At 38.8% G+C, this 23,112-nt stretch overlaps 1 protein-coding gene across 3 annotated transcripts; it reads left to right on the forward strand.

Moving 5' to 3' along the window:
• The first annotated feature begins 58 nt into the window (after positions 1 to 58).
• MTIF2 (mitochondrial translational initiation factor 2) lies at positions 59 to 22,637 on the forward strand. 3 transcript variants are annotated; one of them, XM_005889472.2, is made up of 15 exons: positions 59 to 162; positions 588 to 678; positions 2,457 to 2,682; positions 3,042 to 3,153; positions 3,775 to 3,946; positions 4,420 to 4,580; positions 5,503 to 5,679; positions 11,638 to 11,777; positions 14,510 to 14,634; positions 16,001 to 16,205; positions 16,527 to 16,779; positions 17,413 to 17,553; positions 19,439 to 19,603; positions 21,556 to 21,696; positions 22,418 to 22,637. In XM_005889472.2, the coding sequence occupies exons 3-15, from the start codon at positions 2,464 to 2,466 to the stop codon at positions 22,588 to 22,590; spliced, it is 2,184 nt and encodes a 727-aa protein (XP_005889534.1). In that variant the 5' UTR covers positions 59 to 162; positions 588 to 678; positions 2,457 to 2,463; the 3' UTR covers positions 22,591 to 22,637. The 3 variants fall into 3 exon arrangements, with proteins under 3 accessions (XP_005889534.1, XP_070235659.1, XP_070235661.1); XM_070379558.1 differs by lacking the exon at positions 588 to 678 and having other exon boundaries at positions 104 to 162; XM_070379560.1 differs by lacking the exons at positions 59 to 162; positions 588 to 678; positions 2,457 to 2,682; positions 3,042 to 3,153; positions 4,420 to 4,580 and having other exon boundaries at positions 3,789 to 3,946.
• The last annotated feature ends 475 nt before the right edge of the window (positions 22,638 to 23,112 follow it).

Raw genomic sequence — 23,112 nt, forward strand, 5'->3', positions numbered from 1 at the left:
GCTGTTCCGAAGTAGGGACTTCTGAATTCCGAGTAGAGCCGCTTCCGGCGGCAACGGAAGCCGGAGAGGGACCATTTCAGGGACGGACTGGCTGATGGACTGTCCTGCCGGTCCGGAAGGTGATCTCCGCCCCCTTCAGAATCCCGAAGTCCTGGGTCCTAGGTAGGAGCTAGGTGAGGGGCCGAGGGGTGGGTCCCTTAGCCGGGTCGTACTGGGTGGCGTGTATTGTATTTGGCCTAAAGTGTCAGCGGCACAGACGATGAACATTGCGCATTCGGGAGCCTTTCCATGATGCACCTAATCCGTGCGCGACCCTGCTTTAGGCATGATGAAGGAGTTATCCAGCCGGAAGCAGAGGGCTGCTTCCTTTCCCTGAGCGCCGCGGCAGGTGTTCCCCAGTCCCCCGCCTCCGCTGTATTCAAGGCTTATGGGGCTCGGGTTCCAGGTGAAGCTACCTTAGATCCGTCGTTCTTGTATAGTGACTTCTTTTTACCTTGCATTTGCACATGAAGTCCAAGGTTTTCAACTGTTTCATTCAGATGTTTGGACCAACGCAACTACATTACTTCCAACATCTTTTTTTTCAGGTTTCATAATAAGAATATCCTAGCGGCAAAGGAACGCCGGAATTGGGAGTCAGAAAGCTTGGGTTCTAGTCCTGACTGTCAGCAATTAGCGGTATGACTTTGGAGAAGGCTTTTTGAGCTCTCTGGACTCCATTTTCCTTTTCTATAAAACGAGAGGCTTGGAATAAGTGGCAAGTTTTCCTTCCAGTTTGGGTATTTGGTTTATTGCCGCCCCCCCTGCCCCCGCCATGTGTATTTCGAATATCTGCCTCAGTGAAATATCTGTGCTTTGGTTAATCTCCATGAAGGATCTTTCCTACCACTGCATTAATTCGTGTCCTTGTTAACTCTGGTTTTAGACTCATTTAAAAAAAAAAAGAAAGAAAAACAATCTACCCCCACCCCTCACCCGCCCGAGAAATTCTGTGCTTCCTGAGCGCTCTACTTCATCCTTCAGGGAAATGTACCCAAATAAGATTGTTTAAATGTGCCTTTCTTGAGGTGTTTAAGAATCATTATACTGAAACATTTTAGAGACAGTGAACTCCAGAGGAAGTGACTCTGGCTTCTTAAATTTTGAATCAACAACCTCAAATGCAGTCCCTAGAAGATGGTGCTAAGGAAATGTTTGCCAAGGAGAAAAGTAGTACTTCTTATGTTCTTTTAGTTGCTCCTTGCTTTAAACACTGAAAAAAAAAAAAAAACAACACTGTAGAAATGCAGTCTTGTGATCAGAAGAAATAGACGACTCAAGGAGGAAAAGACTGTACTACTGAGTTCTGAGCTATACTGTTGAGTTTGATTGTGAGTTTCTCAATAAACTCTTGTTTCATCTGAAGAGTAGTATTCAGGGGCTTCCCTGTTGGTTTCATGGTTAAGAATCCTACTGCTACTGCAGACACAGGTTTGATCCCTGGTCCGGGATGATTCCACATGCCGAGGAGCAGCTAGGCCCATGCATTGCAACTACTGGGCCAGTGTTCTAGAGCTCCCCAGTCACAACTACAGATCTCACGTGGTGCAGCTGCGGAAACCCTTGTGCCTAGAAGCTGTGCTCTGCAGTGAGAGAAGCCGCCACATTGAGAAGCCTGTGCACCTCAACTAGAGAGTAGCCACCACTCATTACAACTAGAGCCAGCCCATGAGCAGCAACATAGACCAGCACAGGCAAAAATAAATAAATCTTACAAAAAACAAGAGTGATCAAAAAACGTTATTCAATAGGCATTTATTGGATGCCTTCTTCCCACTCTGTTACATCCATTTTTGGGAAACAGCTATGGAAGAACAGAAAATGTTAGGGTTGAAAAGACACTTCCAAGTAGAGGAAGCATATGCAAAGGTTCAAAGATTAGATGACGACCATCAGAGATTATATGTGGGACAGAGCAACAAAAATTGGGGAGGTAGGCGTGAGGGAAATATAAGATTGTAAGAGATGAAGTGAGAGACTAACAGAAGGCAGATAATGAGCCCTTATATAGCATGTTTTGAAGTTGTATATTAAACTGGGGATAATTCCCTTCCAGCCCCCACAAAGGATGTTTAGCAAAGAGTTGATGAGTTCAAATTTGTGTTAAAAAATCACTCTAGTTATTATTTGGTTACTTGATGTTTCAAGAAAAAAGAGCCCTTGTAAGTTATTGTATGTCAGTGTTACTGACATACAAAATCATAAGAATACTAATAGTAATAGTTAATATCTAGAGAATACTTGGTACGACATCCCATCTCTCTGACTGGACTGTGAGCTCGCTCACTGTGGGAACCCAGTTTTACTCATTGTTGAAACACGAGCACAGTGCTTTTCGTGCAGTACATATCCTATTAACGTTTCCTAACTTGATTTCAATATTGACCACAATATTCTTTTACAACTTTTTTTCTTAGGAGAAACATGAACCGGAAGATACTGAAGTTGGAGAACTTGCTACGGTTTCACACTATTTGTAGGCAGCTGCACAGCCTGTGTCAAAGAAGAATGTTGGCACAGTGGAGGCACATGTTTTCATCTGCTTATGCAGTGCAGACAGCTCAGCTATACACCCGACCCTGGCAAACAGATGCATTCCTCAGGGCTGCATTATCTCAACGTAGGCTTCTGGTGACAAAGAAGGTATTTAGAGATTTCTCTGTTATTTGGTCTGAGATGAAAGTTCCTAGACTGATGAGTAGAAGTCCATTTTGAGTATTTTGTCATTTATGAAATCTTTATGCCTTAATGTTATACTCCAGGCAATCAATCTTTGTGAGGAAGGGAGGTTCTAGTTAGCTGTCTAGTGATATTGATGAATTTGATGACTTACATCAGTATATAACAGTGAATTAAGAATGCAAGATTTTAAATTTTAGTCTGAGGTTTGACTACTTATGTGAGAGTTGGTAGAACTAGGAGCCATGACTGTGGATTATATTCCAGAATAAATCTCAAAGTTTTTTCTTCCTTCTTCTTTATGCATTCTGAATATTTAATAGGAAAAAAGATCACAGAAATCTCCATTACCTTCAACAAAATCTAAAAAGGAGGTGGAGGTGTGGCTTGGAATGACTGTTGAGGAGTTGGCCAGAGCAATGGAAAAAGACATAGGTGAGCCAGATAATTTTATAAGGAAAAATAGGGAAACATTTTCCTATAAATATGGAATACCTGGTATTTTATTTGCAGTGAGATTCAGGTATTTAAGGATGAAAATTAGACTGGTGGTTTAAAAAGATGTTAAGTAATTCCAATATTTTTCACTTTAGGTGACAGTTCCTAATTAGTTTCTTGGCTCTTTGCCAAATATAGTTCTCCAAGATTTTGTTTTAATAAAAGTGGGAAAGATTTTTTAAAAATTTGAATGAAACTTTCTTTCTCAGAAGTCTTGTGGGCTATTAGAATAAGTCCAAAGGATGTTTTTGGACTGAGAGACTGTTTATACTCATTTACTTTCCCTTTGTTTATCTGTAATTTTCAAATTTTCTTCTTGCACTCATTTTGACAATATTTGTAGTGTAGTACAGGCAAAAAAATATTTGTAGTAATGACTATACAGTACAATAATTACAATACAGTGTAGTAACAATGCAACTTAAAAAAATTATTTATTTGGCTGCTCCACGTCTTGGTTATGGCATGCAGGATCTTTAGTTGCAGCATCTGGGATTTTTTTTTTTTTTAGTTGTGTTTAATTCATGATCCTAAAAGGTTTTATCTTGTTTCACCCAGACTGTGTATATGAATCTTTAATGAACACTGCTATTGACATAGATTCACTAGAAACACACTCACGTTTAGATGAAGTCTGGATCAAAGAAGTGATAAAGAAGTCAGGAATGAAGTTAAAATGGAGCAAATTAAAACAAGACAAAGTCAGAGAAAATAAAGATGCTGTCAAAAGGTAAAATTTAACTGTAAATTGGGGGAAGGAGACAACATTGGTTTTTTTTTTTTCACACTTTTTAATGGAAAGATTTGACTTAAAATTTCTTTTGCAATTAAAATGATCTGTGAGTATATGTTAACCTTTTATTCAAAGTACTTAAAGCATCAAAAAGTGTATTTTCAGGTTATTATAAAACTCTAAGGGTTATTTTTCTTAGTTTTCTGATTTATGTGTACTGATCCTGAATTTTAAAATTTCATTCAGTTCTGCTCATTGTTATTAAGATGCCAACAGCAGGTGGGCAGTCATTGTATATATTATCGTAAGCCACTGGTATGCATAGAAGAAGAAAATAGTCGTATCTAATCAGAGCTGTATGTTGGGTTTTGTTGTTAAAGGTAGTGCACAGAGGTAACTGCAAATCAGTTCATAGGCTATAAAGTGTATCTGATATTTAAGAAATGAAACTCCTTTGCTGTTAATTGTAGGCCCCAGGCAGATCCAGCTTTATTAATCCCAAGGTCCCCAGTTGTTACTATAATGGGCCATGTTGATCATGGGAAAACGACGTTACTTGACAAACTGCGAAAAACTCAAGTGGCAGCAATGGAAGCTGGAGGCATCACTCAGCACATTGGTGCCTTTCTTGGTATGAACACAAATCACTTTACAATGTGCTTGGGAACCCCACATATTATTTTCTTAAACCAGGTATCATAGTATAAGTATACAAATTTAAAGTAAAAGAAAGGCTAAAGCTTAAAGCCATTAGATGAAATGTACAGCAGGTGGCTGGTAAAGGTTATTTTGTATGTAGTATAAGACGAAAATTATACCTTTTTTATTCTAGCCCATTCTTCAATTCAGTTCAGTTCAGTCGCTCAGTCGTGTCCAACTCTTTGCGACCAATGAGCCTAAGACTCTTCAGTACTAGGTTGGGATAGTGTTACCACTCGTAATTAAATAACAGCTGTCATTTGCTGAACACTTAGCATGTGCCCAGCTGTATTCTGAGAACCTTGTATGCTTTATCTTTTTTATCTTCACAACAGCATCGTGAGGTAGGTATTAGTAGTTCTATATACATGTAAAGAGGCTGAGACTTGTTTAGGTTAAGCTACTTGCTTCAAAGTACACAGCTAGTAAAGTGGCAAAGCCAGGATTTAAACCCAACACTATTGGACTCAAATCCTGAGCTTCTAACTGTGTACTAAGTTACTTGTTGCTCAAAGCAGTTGTGCAGCTCTTGTTTGCTAATGTAGGAGTGGCTGCCTATACAACTATCAGTCTGTTTTTTCCTCTAAATTTCAGTTGGTATTTATATTATATGTATACTGTTATACATTTATATTATAGTCTAGAAATAGGAATAGTTTGAAATGATTACGTAAAAAGAAACTCTAAAGGTCTCACTGGTACGTTATCACTTCATTGTGGATTGATGATCTGTATTGTTCTAATTAAGATTAATGGAAGTAATAAAATTATTTTGAAGAATTATTAATTGTGTTGATAAGGTCATGTATGTTCTTATTTGAGTCCTTAGTGATCTTGTATTTCTGTTTCCACAGTCTCTTTGCCCTCTGGGGAAAAGATAACCTTTCTTGATACTCCAGGACATGCTGCTTTCTCAGCAATGCGAGCCAGAGGCACTCAGGTCACTGACATTGTTATATTGGTGGTAGCTGCAGATGATGGAGTGATGAAACAAACTGTAGAATCCATTCAGCATGCCAAAGATGCTCACGGTACTGTGTGGTTCACTTCCTGTATGAGGAAGGAAGTTGCTTTTTTCCTTAAAGGATCTACTAAATAGAGTTACTGTTTTTACATGTTGCTCATTTAGTCTTCTTGGGAATTCAGGATTATTATACCTGTTTAACAGGTAAGGCTCAAAGAAAGTTGAATTGTTTTGCTAAAGACATTATCTACCAAGAAGAGTGTAGCAGGATTCAACTTGGAACTTGTGACCACAAATATAGTCCTTGCTCTACTGTTTACTTACTTGGCATGGTATAACAATTTGAACAGTCTCAAATGACTTTTGAAAAGATTTTTATCAATGAAATTTAAAACAGATATAAAAAATAAGCCTAGAATAATAAACCCCTATGTATCCATTGACTAAATTCACTAGGAGTTCCAAACAGTGATATTCTGAATTCTTCTCTAAAAAGAGACTTTTCCCTCATCTGCTTTAAATAAGTTTTTATTTGGTCAAAGGTATAAAATTGAAACTTTTGGAAATCACTTGGCTATCTTCTTCCTTTTTTGTCCATTTAAAAATTGTAATAGTAAACACCACACATATATTTTGTACATTCATTCTTATTCTGAAATGACCTTACTTTCACTGAGAAAGTACTGTTGTCTTGAGAAAATGTACCTGACAGAGTGTGTCATGTTCCCTTAGGTTTGTTGGCAAGTTTAAAAAGAAAGGTTGACAGTCATTGATCTAGTCCAGTTTTTTATTTTTCATCTCATAAAGAGGAAAACTAAGACCTAGAAGGTGGCAGGAACTTCTCCCAATTACAGTAAATTTGCATCATGTCTGCATTTGGAATCCAGTCTTCTAGCTTCTGTGTTCCTCTTGTTAATTTTTAATTTCTCAAAGTTGCTTTTGTGGAATGGGCTATGTTCTTAATGATCCTAAGGAATGTAACAAATATGAGTGCGAAATCTGTCAGGGATCCCATAACAAAGCAGTTGGTTGAGACAGGATAAATTCCTTATATCAGCCTTCCTGTACCTGTTCTCTTGGTGTCTGTTAAGTACCAGCTCGTCAATATAGAATGTACTTTTTCCTAAAGTAGGTTGTGGATTGCATAGCTCTTTTGTGTCTGTTCTCAATTTCTGTTCCTTTGATAACTGAGAACATTGTAGACTTGGTGAAACCTAACCAGAGAATTATCTGTATTTTGTGTGAGTTCTCTAATGAGAGGGTATATTTGGTAATGACAAGTAGATGATTAGATTATTTGATTCATTCATTAAGTACACATTTATTGAGACTCTATTATGTGTCAGTCACTGAGCTAAGTGTATGAAGAAAGAGTTGCTGTAAATCCTGAAAGGAAGTTTACAATAATGACCCTTAGCCCTTGGTGAGATGTTGGGTTTTAACAGTGAGTTAAAAGCTTCTGAAAAGAAGAGGCGGATGATCTAGTGGTGGTGGTTGTTGTTCAGTTGCCAAGTCGTATTCAACTCTTTGTGACCCCATGGACTGTAGCATGCCAGGACTTCCTGTTCCTCACCATTTCCCAGAGTTTGTCCAAGTTCATGTCCATTGAAGCAGTGATGCCATCCAACCATCTCATCTTCTGTCACCCTCTTCTCCTTCTGTCTTCAGTCTTTCCAAGCATCAGGGTCTTTTGCAATGACTTGACTGCATCAGTTGGCCAAAGTATTGGAGCTTCAGCTTCAACATTAGTCTTTCCAGTGAGTATTCAGGGTTGATTTCCTTTGGGATTGACTGGTTTGATCTCCTTGCTGCCCATGGGACTCTCAAGAGTCTTCTCCAGCACCACAATTCAGTTCAGTTCAGTTCAGTCAGTCAGTCGTGTCCGACTCTTTGCCACCCCATGAATCACAGCATGCCGGGCCTCCCTGTCCATCACCAACTCCTGCAGTTCACTCAAATTCACATCCATCGAGTCAGTGATGCCATCCAGCCATCTCATCCTCTGTTGTCCCCTTCTCCTCCTGCCCCCAATCCCTCCCAGCATCAGGGTCTTTTCCAATGAGTCAACTCTTCGCATAAGGTGGCCAAAGTACTGGAGTTTCAGCTTCAGCATCAGTCCTTCCAATGAACACCCAGGACTGATCTCCTTTAAGATGGACTGGTTGGATCTCCTTGCAGTCCAAGGGACTCTCAAGAGTCTTCTCCAACACCACAGTTCAAAAGCATCAGCTTTCTTCACAGTCCAGCTCTCATATCCATACATGACCACTGGAAAAACCATAGCCTCGGCTAGACGGACCTTTGTTGGCAAAGTAATATCTCTGCTTTTCAATATGCTGTCTAGGTTGGTCATAACTTTCCTTCCAAGGAGTAAGTGTCTTTTAATTTCATGGCTGCAGTCACCATCTGCAGTGATTTTGGAGCCCCCCAAAATAAAGTCTGACACTGTTTCCACTGTTTCCCCATCTATTTCCCATGCAGTGACGGGACCAGATGCCATGATCTTCGTTTTCTGAATGTTGAGCTTTAAGCCAACTTTTTCACTCTCCTCTTTTACTTTCATCAAGAGGCTTTTTAGTTCCTCTTCACTTTCTGCCATAAGGGTGGTGTCATCTGCATATCTGAGGTGATTGATATTTCTCCTGGTAATCTTGATTCCAGCTTGTGCTTCTTCCAGCCCAGCATTTCTCATGATGTACTCTGCATATAAGTTAAATAAGCAGGGTGACAATATACAGCTAAAAAGCATCAATTCTTTGGCACTCTGCTATCTTTATGATCCGACTCTTACATCCATACATGACTACTGGAAAGACCATTGCCTTGACTATACAGACCTCTGTTGGCAAAGTGATATCTTTACTTTTTAATACACTGTCTAGGTTTGTGATAGCTTTCCTGCCAAGAAGCAATCATTTTCTAATTACATAGCTGCAGTCACCATCTGCAGTGATTTTAGAGCCTAAGAAGAGGAAGTCTCACTGCATGCACATTTTCCCCTTTCTATTTGCTATGAAGTGATGGGACTGGATGACATCTTAGTTTTTTGAACGTTGAGTTTTAAACCAGCTTTTTCACTTGCTTCTTTCACCTTCATCAAGACATCTTCACTTTCTGCCATTAGGATGGTATCATCTGCATGTCTGAGGCTGTTGATACTTCTTCCAGCAATCTTGATTCCAGCTTGTAACTCATCCAGCTCAGCATTTCTCATGGTGTACTCTGCATACAAGTTAAATAAACAGGGTGACAATATACAGTCTTATACTCCTTTCAATTTTGAACCAGTCATTTGTTCCAAATGAGGTTCTAACTGCTGCTGCTTGACCTGCATACAGGTTTCTCAGAAGACAGGTAAAGTGTGTGTTAGTCACTCAGTCGTGTCCTACTCTTTTTGACCCCATGGACTGTAGCCCACCAGGCTCCTCTGTCCATGGAATTTTCCAGGCGAGAATACTGGAGTGGGTTGCCATTTCCTTCTCCAGAGATAGGTAAGGCGGTCTGTTATTCCCATCTCCTTAAGAGTTTTCCACAGTTTGTTGTGATCCACACTGTCAGAAGCTTTAGTGTACTCAATGAAACAAAGGTAGATGTTTTTCTGGAGTTCCCTTGCTTTCTCTATGATCCAGCAAATGTTGGTAATTGATCTCTGGTTTCTCTGCCTTTTCCAAACCCACCTTGAACATCGGGAAGTTCTTGGTTCACATACTGCTGAAGCCTAGCTTGAAGGATTTTGAGCATAACCTTACTAGTATAGGAGATGTGTGCAATTGTCTGATTGTTTGAACATTCTTTAGTGTTGCCCTTCTTGGGAACTGGGATGAAGATTGACCTTTTCCAGTTGTGAGGCCATTGCTTAGTTTTCCAAATTTGCTAACATACTGAATGCAGCACCTTAACAGCATCGTCTTTTAGGATTTGCAATGGCTCTGCTGAAATTCCATCACCTCCACTAGCTTTATTGGCAGCAGTGCTTCCTAAGGCCCACTTGACTTCACACTCCAGAATGTCTGGCTCTGGGTGAGTGACCACACCATCTTGGTTATCCAGTTCATTAAGAATTTTTTGTACAGTTGTGTGTATTCTTGCCATCTCTTCTCGATCTCTTCTGCTTCTATTGGGTCTTTACCATTTCTGTCCTTTCTTATACCTGTCTTAGATGGGTTCCTTTGATATTTCCAGTTTTCTTGAAGAGATCTCTAGTCTTTCCCTCCGCTTCTGTTGTTTTCCTCTTATTTCTTTGCATTGTTCACTGAACAACTCCTTGTTATTTTTTGAAACTGTGCGTTCAGTTGGGTGTACCTTTCCCTTTCTCTGTTGCTTTTTGCTTATTTCCTCAGCTATTTGTAAGGCCTCCTCAGACAACCACTTTGCCTTCTTGCGTTTCTTTTTCTTTGGAATGATTTGTTCACTGCCTCCTGTACAGTATTACAAACCTTTGTCCATAGTTCTTCAGGCACTCTGTTTACTAGATCTAATCCCTTGAATCTACTCATCACCTCCACTGTATATTGATAGAAGATTTGATTTAGGTTGTACTTGACTGGCCTAGTGGTTTTCCCTGCGGTTAGTTTAAGTCTGAATTTTCTCTGAGGAGCTGATGATCTGAGCCACAGTCAGGTCCAGGTCTTGTTTTTGCTGACTGTTTAAAGCTTCTCTGTCTTCATCTACAAAGAATGTAATCAATCTTATTTCTGTATTGACCATTTGCTGATGTCTGGACGTAAAGATGTCTCTAGTGTTGTTGAAAAAGATTGTTTGCTATAACCAGTGCATTCTTTTGTCAGAATTCTGTTAGCCTTTACCCTGCTTCATTTTGTACTCCAAGGCCAAACTTGCCTGTTACTCCATGTGTCTGTTGACATCCTACTTTTGCATTCCAATTTTTATGATAAATAGAACACCTTTTTTGGTGTTAGTTCTAGGAGGTCTTGTAGGTCTTCATAGAACTGATCAGCTCTTTTGGCATAGGTGGTTGGGGCATAGATTTGGATTACTGTGAAATTGAATGGTTTGCCTCAGAAATAAAATAAGATCATTCTGTCATTTTTGAGATTGCACCCAAGTACTGCATTTCAGATTCTTGTTGATTATGAGGGCTTCTCCATTTCTTCTATGAGCTTCTTGCTCACAGTAGTAGATTTAATGGTCCTCTGAATTAAATTCTTCCATTCCCGTCCACTTTAGTTCACTTATTCCTAAGATATTGATGTTTACTCTTACCATCTCCTGCTTGACCACCTCCAATTTACTTTGATTCATGGACCTAACATTCCAGGTTCCTATGCAATACTGTTCTTTACAACATCAGATTTTACTTATATCACCAGACACATCCACAACTGAGAGTCATTTCTGCTTTGGCCCAGCTGCTTCATTCTTTCTGGAGTAACTGTCCTCTGCTCTTCCCCAGTAGCCTATTGGGCACCTTCTGTTCTGTGGAGCTCACTTTCAGTGTCATATCTTTTTGTCTTTTCATACTGTTCATGGGGTTCTCCAGGCAAGAATACTGCAGTGGTTTGCCATTCCCTCCTCCAGCGGATCATGTTTTGTCAGAATGCTCCACTGTGACCTGTCCATCTTGGGTGGCCCTGCATAGCTTCATTGAGTTACACAAGCCCCTTCACCACGATAAGGCGATGACCCATGAAAGGGTGATCTAGTGGTAGAGTTGGATTAGAGTCTTCTCTTGATCTTTTTTTCTGGAAATTATCTCTAGTGTAGTTGCTGATCCTGCTTTCAGGTCTAAGGATAGGCCTTTCTCTGCCCTTAATACTGTTGTGGTTTTGTTTTTTAATCATCGTTAATTGTCTAGTCTTAATTCAGAATCTTACACTTGCTGTTTTGACATCTCTTATCTGGAATGCTTCATGTGTAGAAAGCAGGGTAGGCTGGGTCTAAAGTGGGTCTTTTGTTAGATAAATACAGTCACTGAGTCAAGAGAAAGCCAGAAAATTTTGTGTTTTGATGTGAATACCTGGAGTTGAAGTGCCATCATTTGCACTCTTAACTCTGTTTCTTTCAGTTCCTATTGTCCTTGCCATAAACAAATGCGACAAAGCTGAGGCGGATCCTGAGAAAGTGAAGAAAGAACTGCTAGCATACGATGTGGTATGTGAGGATTATGGAGGTGATGTTCAAGCAGTGCACGTCTCTGCACTCACGGTGAGTACAGGTGTGTCCAGATAAGAGTGCTGCATGAAGTGCACAGAGTGCCTTGGAGCTCAAGAACATTTTGACCCACAGAATTTCTGTCATCATTTAAAAATTCTCTCAGTACTCAGTAAAGCTGGTGCCTTTATCCTGGTTTGGCAGATTAGAAATTAGTCTCAGAAAGGTCAGTCACCAGTCCACGAGAATCAGGCTTAAAGTGTGCTTTACTTACTATGAGATACTTAGAATGAGGAGAGTAAGTGGTAAATGTTGTAGGGATAGATAGGATAATAGTAGGCTAAAGACTTATTTTAAGCAGAAATTTGGTTGGTAATAAAAAAGTGCCTGTTTTTAAGTGAAAAGTTATAGACTAGGTCTTACGGCACTTAAGAGAGATTTAACAAATAAAACTTTTTACTAATACAGTGTTATAATATTTGGATTCATTCTGTTATTGATTGATCCAATGCTTCTATGAGTTAAATAACTATAAGTTTTATAGTGTTATTTGTGATGAATTCCATTTTCTTTTCATTACCAATTATTCTTTTTAAAATAATTTTATTTATCTGTTTATTTTATTTTTTCTGTGCTGGATCTTCATTGCTGCTCAGGCTTTTATAGTTTTGGCAAGCAGGGGTTACTTTCTAGTTGCGATATGACGGCTTCTCACGGCAGTGACTTCTCTTGTTGCTGTTGCTGGGCTCTGGAGCACAGGTTCAGTAGTTAGGGCGCACCGGCTTAGTTGCTCCTTGGCATGTGAGATCTTCCTAATCAGGGACCGAACCCTTGTCTCCTGCATTGGCAGGCAGATACTTTACCACTGAGCCACCAGGGAAGCCCATTAAATTACCAGTTATTCTTTTCTGGATAAAAAAACACCAAAGAAACTCAGTACCTGTTTTGTGACAGCACTTTCCAATTCTCTTGTCTTCTACAGGTAGCTACTAAGTAACAATTTTCTTTTTTGTTCATTCTGACCATATTCCATGGTTTACTTATATTATGGACTTTTTTCCTTCTGATCATTCACTGAAGAAATTTTACTTTATTTGGCCACTTTCCTCCAGTTAAGTCTCATTTTATCTTTACTTTTCCTAAATTTATTCCTCTAAGATGATTAGAAGTTATGCCTCCATTAATAATAAAACTGCCTCTTTTTTTCTGAAACTCATAAAATGCCACCTTACTTTTTTATCTTTCTACTGTACCTTGATTTTTACTCCACTCTGAAAACTGGATGGCAAGAAGAGAACATTTGAAGACATGACTGCTTTTTCTGCCTAGAGACCATCAGATGAGTGAATAGATAGATGTGACTCTGCTTACATGAATTTGAACGCATGGCAGATATGATTCCTGGGGGGTGGAGGTAAGAGAGTAGCAGGGCAGTAAGATGAGGCCTTCTTTTCCAAGATGGAATAGGGGACTTTACATGCAAAGAAACAACCCCAACTCTGCTTTTCAGAGCAGCATTTTGTAAACTGAAATAAATACTAGGGATTAAGTAGATGGGTAAACGAGACCAGTCCTGGGTGTTCATTGGAAGAACTGATGCTGAGGCTGAAACTACAATACTTTGGCCACCTCGTGTGAAGAACTGACTCATTGGAAAAGACCCTGATGCTGGGAGGGATTGGCGGCAGGAGGAGAAAGGGATGACAGAGGGTGAGATGGCTGGATGGCATCACCGACTCGATGCACATGAGTTTGGGTGAACTCCGGGAGTTTGTGATGGACAGGGAGTCTTGGCGTGCTGTGATTCATGGGGTCGCAAAGAGTCGGACATGACTGAGCAACTGAACTAAGCAGAGTGTTTAGTTAGTTTTGTTAAGGTTGTCTCTATTGTTTCACACTTTGTAACAACTGTGAGCAGTCTCTTAGCTGACATGGACAATGGAAAACTTTTGCTCATCAATTCCAATTACATCACTAGTTAATCAGCTACATGATCTTGGAGCCTTAGAAAGCACAATAAACAGAGATCATTAAAGGTGAAAGAGTCATCTAATCTAGCCCTTTCAATTTACAACTGAGGAAAGGCAATTCAGAGAGTGGAGAAGGAAATGTACACCCACTCCAGTGTTCTTGCCTGGAGAATCCCATGGACAGAGGAGCCGGGCGAGCTGCAGTCAAGTCCATGGGGTCACAAAGAATTGGACATGACTGCGTGACTGAACAACAACAACGAATGCAGAGAGGTGAAGTGATTTTCAAGGTTGCACAGCTGAGTAGAGTGTAGCTTATAGCCTGGGTCTAGTCAGTGCTTTGTCTCCTCATTTATTTAATAAGTAGTATTTCATTGAATTCTTGAGTGATCAAAATGAAATCAGTGAAAACTTATTTAATTGACTAGAACTTCACATGTAAAGTAGCATTGTAAAGTAAGTGAGAGGAAGAAAACTCATCTCTGGAAACTAAGGAATGAGGGTGAAAGAAGCATGTTTATAAAAGGGTATTGACAAGCACTAGTACCTATTCTTTGAAAAATAATACAGCCACCGCTCCTTGCAAGATCTGTCCCAGGGTCAGATTTTTCTTGCGTCTCTCTTTTCTTCCTTCCTTTCCTCTCTCCCTCCCTTCCATCCTTCTTTCCTTCCTTCTTATAGGTTAATTTCTGTTTTTTATGCTTAAAGAGAAAAGTATCGCTGTCAGGGATTGTTTGACTTTCTGATCCTGGTATTTACATTTACAGATAATATTTATTAATGTATATTAACAACTCCTTTTTGTTTGTTTTTAAGGGTGAAAACATGATGGCTTTGGCAGAGGCAACTATTGCTCTTGCAGAAATGTTGGAATTGAAAGCAGACCCTACTGGTGCAGTTGAAGGAACAGTAATAGAATCTTTCACAGACAAAGGAAGAGGGTAGGTCTGTTAAAATGCATACGTTCTAATAATTTTATTTCATTGTTTTTGTGACCTGATTATATAACCATATATTATTATATGGATTGCATATTATTGTTAATACATGAACAGTATTTTCAAAGCATTTGTTTTTAAAAGGTTTTTATTGCACTGCCACACAGAACCCAACATGCAGTTATCAAGAGACCATAGCAACTATGTGTACACATTTAGTAGTCTTATTTGGGTGACTTAGTAGTTCAGTTTGTTTGATTTTTGTTTTTTTCCCCACTGACTTAGCTGAATTGGTAAAATCTTATAGGCTAACATAAATTAGAATGAAATAGCAATTGTTGCATTTTTGGGTTTCTAAATCCTTTATGTCCTTACCCATTAATATATAGTAAGATTGTTGGAATAGTGTTCTCATCTTTAATTTCCCTCCTTATTAGCAGAAGAGGTCTTTTCACTGCTTAACTTATTAGTTATAGAAAGAGGATTAGGATTTTGTCAAAATACTCAGCTATCTGCGCCCTTCACCACCATAACCTTACAAGAAATATTTTTGTGTGTTTTCTTCTTTTTTTAAATTGTGGTAAAAGGTACATAATATTAAATAACCATCTTAACCGTTTTTAAATGTACAGTTCAGTAGTCTTAAGTATATTCATATTGTTGTGCAACAGATCTCTAGAACTCTCATCTTGCGAAACAAACTATTCCCATATAGTGTTAATTTCCCCTTTCCCTTCCCCCACCCTTTGGCAACACCTTTCAGTAGTGTTTCTGTGCTTTTCAGTGCTTTAGATATTTTGTATGAGTGGAATCATATAATATTGTCCTTTTTGGCTAACTCATTTCACTTAGCATAATGTTCATTTAGGAGGTTCACCCATATTCTAGCATGCAACAGGGTTTTTTTTCTTTTTCAAGGTTATATATTACTGCATTATATGTACATACTGCATGTTCTTTATTGATTCTTCCATTAATGGACACTTAGGTTACAATTATGAAAAAGGTTTTTATAGTATGAAAATTGAATAGGTTGAAGGCAGGAGGAAAAGGGAACGACATTGGATGAGATGGTTGGGTGGCATCACTGATTCAGTGGACATGAGTATGAGGAAACTCTGAGAGATGGTGAAGGAAGGGGAAGCCTGGCGTGCTGCAATCCATGGGGTCACAAAGAGTTGGACACGAATGAGCAACTGAACAGAAAATAGTATGAAAAATTATTTGAGAAGTTAAGAAGTGATGGAATTAACCCTGTTTGTTCATATTAATAAATATTTTGTAATCTCTTAAAGGTATCTTTACTTGAGAAAGTGCTATTACATCCTGATTATGGCATTAAGAATATATGCTTTTATTCTCATATTAGTCCTGTTACTACAGCTATAATTCAAAGAGGAACTTTGAGAAAAGGCTCCATTCTGGTTGCTGGAAAGAGTTGGGCAAAAGTACGCTTAATGTTTGATGAAAATGGCAGAGCAGTCAATGAGGCCTATCCTAGCATGCCAGTGGGAATCATAGGCTGGAGAGACCTCCCTTCTGCAGGAGATGAAATTCTTGAAGTAGAATCTGAGGTATATTAAGCTTAATTCCTATAATGTAGAATATGATATAGTGATTTAAAATGTCAGTCTATAATGTTACAGTACAAAATAAGTAATGTTAATCCAGTACTATAACATGTGTGAGTGGCCAGTGATGTCATTTTAGAGTTTGGCTGTAGAATTTTTAGCAGTTTGAGATTGGATTTTTAAATAATTTCAAATTTACACAAAGCCTCCATATTAAAGTTTTAATTGGTGGTTTCATATATGAGTTAAGCTAATTTTATAGTGGAGGAAAAAACCAGCAGTTATTGGTTTCTGTTAAGTAATTCCCTTTCTCCCCCTGTAAAGCCAAGGGCACGTGAAGTTGTTGACTGGAGAAAGTATGAGCAAGAACAGGAGAAAAATAAAGAGGATTTAAAATTAATAGAAGAAAAGCGAAAGGAACACCAAGAAGCACATCGGAAAGACCGCGAGAAGTATGGCACTGTGCACTGGAAGGAGAGGTCATATATAAAGTACAGAGAAAAAAGACAGCAGCAGCCCTTAAAGCCGAAAGAGAAACTAGAAAGAGATTCAAATGTGCTTCCTGTAATTGTTAAAGGTGACTTTTAAAAGATTTTATTTTACAACTCATTTTTTGTCATTTTTTCATATTTTGTCATTCTCTTATTAATTTGGGCCATAAGCTGAAATGATTTCAGTATTTTGGAAGGGAATTTTTAAAAGCTGAGATATAATTGACATGTAACATTTTCATAATGATTCAGTATTTGAATATATGGTGAAATGACCACCATAGTAAATCTAGTTAGCATCTCTCACTAATACATAGTTATAAAATTTTTCTTGAACACTTTTAAGATTTGCTCTGTTAGCAGCTTTCAAATAAGCAGTGCAGTATTATTAACTATAGTCACTGTGCTGTATATTACATCCCATGATGTATTTATTTTATAGCTGGAATTTTGTTCCTTTTGACCCTCTTCACCCTTTTCGCCCACCTCCACTGAGGGAGATTTCCTTCAACAATTTTCTTGTGACTTTTGCTGTAAATGTATATCTGGTTCATTATACTTTGTTCAGCTAAGAAGGTATTTATCACGCTAAACCTAAATAAGAATATATTCCATGATAAATGCCATTCTAGTTACTGCTTTAAATAGATTATTACAATTTTGAGTCTGTTAATTCCTAACTCCTAACATCAGTATTTTTAAACTTTCGCTGCATTTAGGTGATGTTGATGGTTCTGTTGAAGCCATTTTGAACGTTATGGATACCTATGATGCTTCACATGAGTGTGAACTAGATTTGGTACATTTCGGTGTGGGTGATATTAGTGAAAATGATGTCAACCTTGCTGAAACATTTCATGGTAAGTTTCCCATTTCCTGTTTAACTGTGTTCCCTAGAACACACTCTGAACCTTTCACTTTTGTCTTTTTGCTGGGCTGCTGACACCTGACATTTACTCCCCATCCTCATTCCCCTTCCTGTTGGCAGTCCAGTCCCAGCTAGCGATTGCATCCTGCACAGGATGTGCAGTACTGCAGGCACAGCCCCACTGGTCATTGTTGTACTTAACTCTTGGGGAACTATTTCAAGCCCCAGGAGTGTTTCTTGATGTTTTTTTTCCCAGTGTACCATTACTGCCACCTCATCTCGCCCAGATCCCGAACTAAACCAAGCTTGGTTCTCTCTTTCACTTAGATTTTTGAATGCTCCTGAAATCTGCAGTCAGCCTATTCAGTGTTATCTTTTACTTTTGACTGCCTATTTTTGTTCACTTGTAATTTTATAAATTATATTTTTCTTAGATCAAAAGCTCATTTTAGCTTTAAATACCTCGAAAGCAAGGCGACTATTAATAAGTCAAACTTACGTTATACAGAATGGGGACTCATGACTGCATGACTGTCACTTTGACTAGGTTTAACATCTAGGCAAAGCACCAATTTTACTGAATTAGTGAATCATTTAGGAAGGAGGTAGTTCATGACCTAACTTGATTAGAATTAGTTGTTACCTCTACTACTGAAATGGTGTCTTCCATAATGCCGGCTATTTCAAAGTCCTTTATGGGCACTGACTATACTATTAATGTAAATAGTGTGGTGTGTTGAACGATTTCTTAATGACAAGATTTTCAAGGTGGTTGTGTTTTTCTCCTGACTAAGCCATTTGCTTTAATTTTTTCACTTGTTTAAGGAAAGTGTTTTGCTTTTGCTTCCCCCATTTGTTCTTTGGTAAAATGGTCAGCTCCATGGTACTTTTTTCATTTCTTAAATAACTCTTGACCTTTTCTAATTAAGTAACTACAGTTGACACTTGAACAACATGGTTTTGAACTGTGGGTCCACTTATACATGGATTTTTTTCAGTACTAAATATTATAGTATTACAAGATCTGAGGTTGGCTGACTCCTTGGATGTGGAAGAACCACATTTATATGGAGGGCCAACTATAAGTTACTCTTGGATTTTCAACTGTCTGGAGGATCAGCATCCCTAACACCTGTGTTGCTTAAGGGTCATGTGTTTTTTTAACATCTTTTGGTCGGCTGAATACTTCAGAGCAAAGCACAAAAGTTGTGGGCTATAAGATTGTAATTAATAACCATTATTAAAATAATGTAATAATACTTTAGCTATAATCATTTTTTTTATTTCCCTGGTGTAAAAATTAACATTTAGCGTATCACCTGGCACCTTTTGGGAGAAAGCAATGGCACCCCATTCCAGTACTCTTGCCTGGAGAATCCCATGGATGGAGGAGCCTGGTGGGCTGCAGTCCATGGGGTCGCTAAGAACCGGACACAACTGAGCGACTTCACTTTCACTTTTCACTTTCATGCATTGGAGAAGGAAATGGCAACCCACTCCCGTGTTCTTGCCTGGAGAATCCCAGGGACGGGGGAGCCTGGTGGTATGCCCTATGGGGTCGCACAGAGTCGGACACAACTGAAGCGACTCGGCAGCAGCAGCAGCTGCACCTTTTGGGCACTTTAAATGTTTCCTAAACGAACATTAAACATCATAAAGAACACTTAAAAATCGAAGAAATTTTCCTTGTTTAGTAAGACATAACAAATTATAAAATATTTTTATTAATTTGAAAACTAGCTTTCATGAGAAAATATTATAGAATTTCTCTCTCCTACTTGCTTTTAACTTACATAGAAGCAAAAAATTTAGATTTGAGTTTTTGCTTGAAAGACTGTTTAATGCAATATTTGTGCTACTTTATTTATGCTTTCCAGGTGTTATATACGGCTTCAATGTGAATGCAGGCAATGTTATCCAGCAGTTGGCTGCAAAAAAAGGAGTAAAAATTAAACTTCACAAAATCATTTACCGTCTTATTGAAGATTTGCAGGAGGAACTGAGCAGCAGATTGCCCTGCATTGTGGAAGAGCACCCAATAGGTGAGTGTTCACTGAATGGTACTTCTAAACATTCAAGCAAAGTTTAAGGGGAAATGTATTTCACTGTTTAAATATGTTCACTCTTCCAACACATATCCTGTGTTCTAGAAAAAATGACTACTGTAGATAAGGGTTCAGCATAATTTCATCTGAATTATAAACACCTGGCCTCTGTAAGGTGTTATGCTTTGGCTGTGAGGATATAAAGGCAATAAGGCAGTAAGAACGTGCCCTCTAGTTAGACATAAACAACTCAGAATACAAAGTAGACTGGATGGAGGCATAAAGGTTAATAGTGTTGTGGAAGGAGCCATTGATTGTGTCCTGCAACTGGCAGAGAAATCCACCATAAGAAGAAAACTTACATTAAATATTTAATATTTAAAATTATTTTTTCTAACATATCCTTTGGCCAGATTAAAGGCTAAAGTATACAGACTCACTTCCAGTTCAGTTGTTTAATTTGCTTTAGCCCACCCCCTTCCTCCATACACAGTTTTTTCCTGGGCCATTTAATTGTAAATTTGAGGTATTGTATTCATTTGTCCCTAAATACTGGGTTGACCAAAAAGTTCGTTTGTAAAAACCCAAACGAACATTTTGGCCTACCCAGTGTTATTTTCTAAACACAAGGATGTTTTTATAAAACCACAAATATCAAACTTAGGAAATTGAACATTAATACTGTAAGTCAACAGTCCATGTTGTGTCTATAATGTACTTTATAGCTGTATATTTTTCCCCTGGTCCAGGATGACAGATTTAAAAAAAATATTTGGCTGCACCAGGTCTTGGTTGCAGCATGTGGGATCTAGCTCCCCGACCAGGGATTATACCTGGGCCCCTGGCATTGGGAGCATGGAGTCTTAGCCACTGGACCACCAGGGACGTTCCCTGTTCTTGTCTTTTGACCTTGACATTTTTGAAGTGTTATAGGCCAGTGTGGAGAAGGCGATGGCACCCCACTCCAGTACTCTTGCCTGGAAAATCCCATGGACGGAGGAGCCTGGTAGGCTGCAGTCCATGGGGTCGCTAAGAGTTGGACACGACTGAGCAACTTCACTTTCACTTTTCACGCATTGGAGAAGTGGCATCCAGTGCTCTTGCCTGGAGAATCCCAGGGATGGGGGAGCCTGGCGGGCTGCCGTCTGTGGGGGTGCACAGAGTCGGACACGACTGAAGCGACTCAGCACCAGCAGCAGCAGCAGCAGAGGCCAGTGACTTTGTTAAATGTACTTTAATTTGGATTTGTCTGTTTACTCATGATGAGACTCAGTATTTTCATTTTTGGTCCACAATGCAGATTTATTTTAGGCTCTTCTCACCTGCTAAACATGATCACACAGAGATTTATTACGTTCTTGTGGTAAGAGCAATTTAGAAATGTCATGAGGATTTCTAGGAGGAAGTGAACACCAAATAGCACTAACCCTAGAAAACTAGTACATTCTAGTGTGTGATACCATGTCGTATTCGAATGTTTCAAATTTCAGTCAGTAAAAAAACTGAGTTGAATCAGAGATTTAGTACTCTTAAGTGTGTATAATCTACCAGTGGTGAGCTTAATAAGATGATCCAGTTGAGAAACTGTATTGAAGGATGACTGAGAACTAGCTTTTCACGAAGTAGACAGAAATTACACTCAATTTACAATCAACTATTAGCATCTTCTGCATTTTATTCAGCCAAAACAGTAAACGTGTTTCTTTTATTCATTCTTTTGGTAAGTACATTTCCAAATTCTTTTGGTAAGTACATTTCCAAGGATTTTTATGCTTTTATTTCTAATATTGGCCAGGAAAATAAGTGGTGGAATCAGAGAAAATCGAGACTTCTTTACCAGTTTGTATTTTTTCCTCACGCCTTTAATTTTTGCTGTGCAGAATGTCAGAAATTATGTATTTGTCAGAATTTCTGTTTTCAGTATACTTAACATTCTTGTCTTTCTAAAGGTGAGGCTTCTATACTAGCTACCTTCTCTATAACAGAAGGGAAGAAAAAAGTTCCTGTGGCTGGCTGCAGAGTCCAAAAGGGACAGATAGAAAAGCAAAAAAAATTTAAGTTAATCCGCAATGGACATGTTATTTGGAAGGGTAAGCAACATAAAACTGTTTCTTTCATATCCAGTCACTAAAAACCTGATTGCGGGTTACCATCTGAGGTCTTTCTCTACCCTAGTCTTGGCTCAGGTCACCTCTTGCTAACTCGTATCTGGCCTCCGGTCCCAATGATTCCCACAGGATTGTTAGTTCCCGTCTTAATTTTCTAAGGTTCTAAAAATTGACCCCAAACTACCTTTCCAGCCATGTGTGCTAAGTTGCTTCAGTTGTGTCCGGCTCTTTGTGACCCTGCAGACTAAGGCCCACCAGACTGTCCAGTTTTTCAGCAAGAATACTGGAGTGGGTTGCCATGCCCTTCTCCAGGGGATCTCCCAGACCCAGGGACTGAACCCATGTCTTATATCCTGCACCAGGCAGGCAGGTTCTTAACTAGGGCCACCTGGGAAGCCCTTTGAGCCATGTCTACTTATTTCCATCCTCTAACCACCTTTGCCTGCAGTGTCATCCTGGTTTAGCTCATCCAAGTCCTGAGAACCACCCCATCCCTTGCAGTGTTACCTTTAAAAAGGAAGATTACTACAGCCACGTAACTTTTCTACCCTTTTCCTTGGTATTTAGCCCCATCATGTAACGTGGAAGAAGTGTAAAACCTGTGTAATTTTCCTTGTAGTCTGCTGTTGTAGCAGACAACAGTACTTGCTGGATACTTATTTGTTGACTATATGAACCCTATATTTTCTTTTTTCCCCTAAAGGCTCATTAATCTCACTGAAACACCATAAAGATGATACTGCAGTTGTCAAAACTGGAATGGACTGTGGTCTTAGTTTGGATGAAGAAAAGATAGAATTTAAAGTGGGAGATGCTATTATTTGTTACGAAGAAAAAGAAGTTCCAGCCAAGACTTCTTGGGATCCAGGATTTTAAAATTATTTAAAAATATATAAATGATTAAATGTTTTTGTCTTATTATAGAGCAACTAGTTTTGTTTTACTGAAAGTATAGTTCACCACTCACTACTGGTCAAGAAGCTCTACCAAGCTTTAACTGATGTTTAACTGTTAAAATACTACAGTCCTAGGAAACCTTATTTAAGAATGCATACAACTAGAAATCCTCGTATGGGAAAATATGGCTAAAGGAAACTATTACTGGTGTATGACTGAATCTTAAAATCTGTTTTAAGTTTCAGGTGCTTTAGTTCAGTGATCCTGAACTGTGCTCTAGAGACAAAATGAGGTACCAATACTAGGAAACCATATTTTTTAGCATCAACACTACCAGTAAGTAAACATTAGAATTTACACACTTAGCACTGAATAATAGCATGTACCCTTTGCATTGCCAACAGCAAATATTGAGCCAAACCACCCAGAGACTTGGGATGGATGAATTGGCAACTCATGAGCTCAGCCTTTAAACTTCATTTGTAGGAAACAAGTATTTTG

The sequence above is a fragment of the Bos mutus genome, chromosome 11 (genome assembly GCF_027580195.1).
Source record: "Bos mutus isolate GX-2022 chromosome 11, NWIPB_WYAK_1.1, whole genome shotgun sequence".
Classification (NCBI taxonomy): Eukaryota; Metazoa; Chordata; class Mammalia; order Artiodactyla; family Bovidae; genus Bos; species Bos mutus.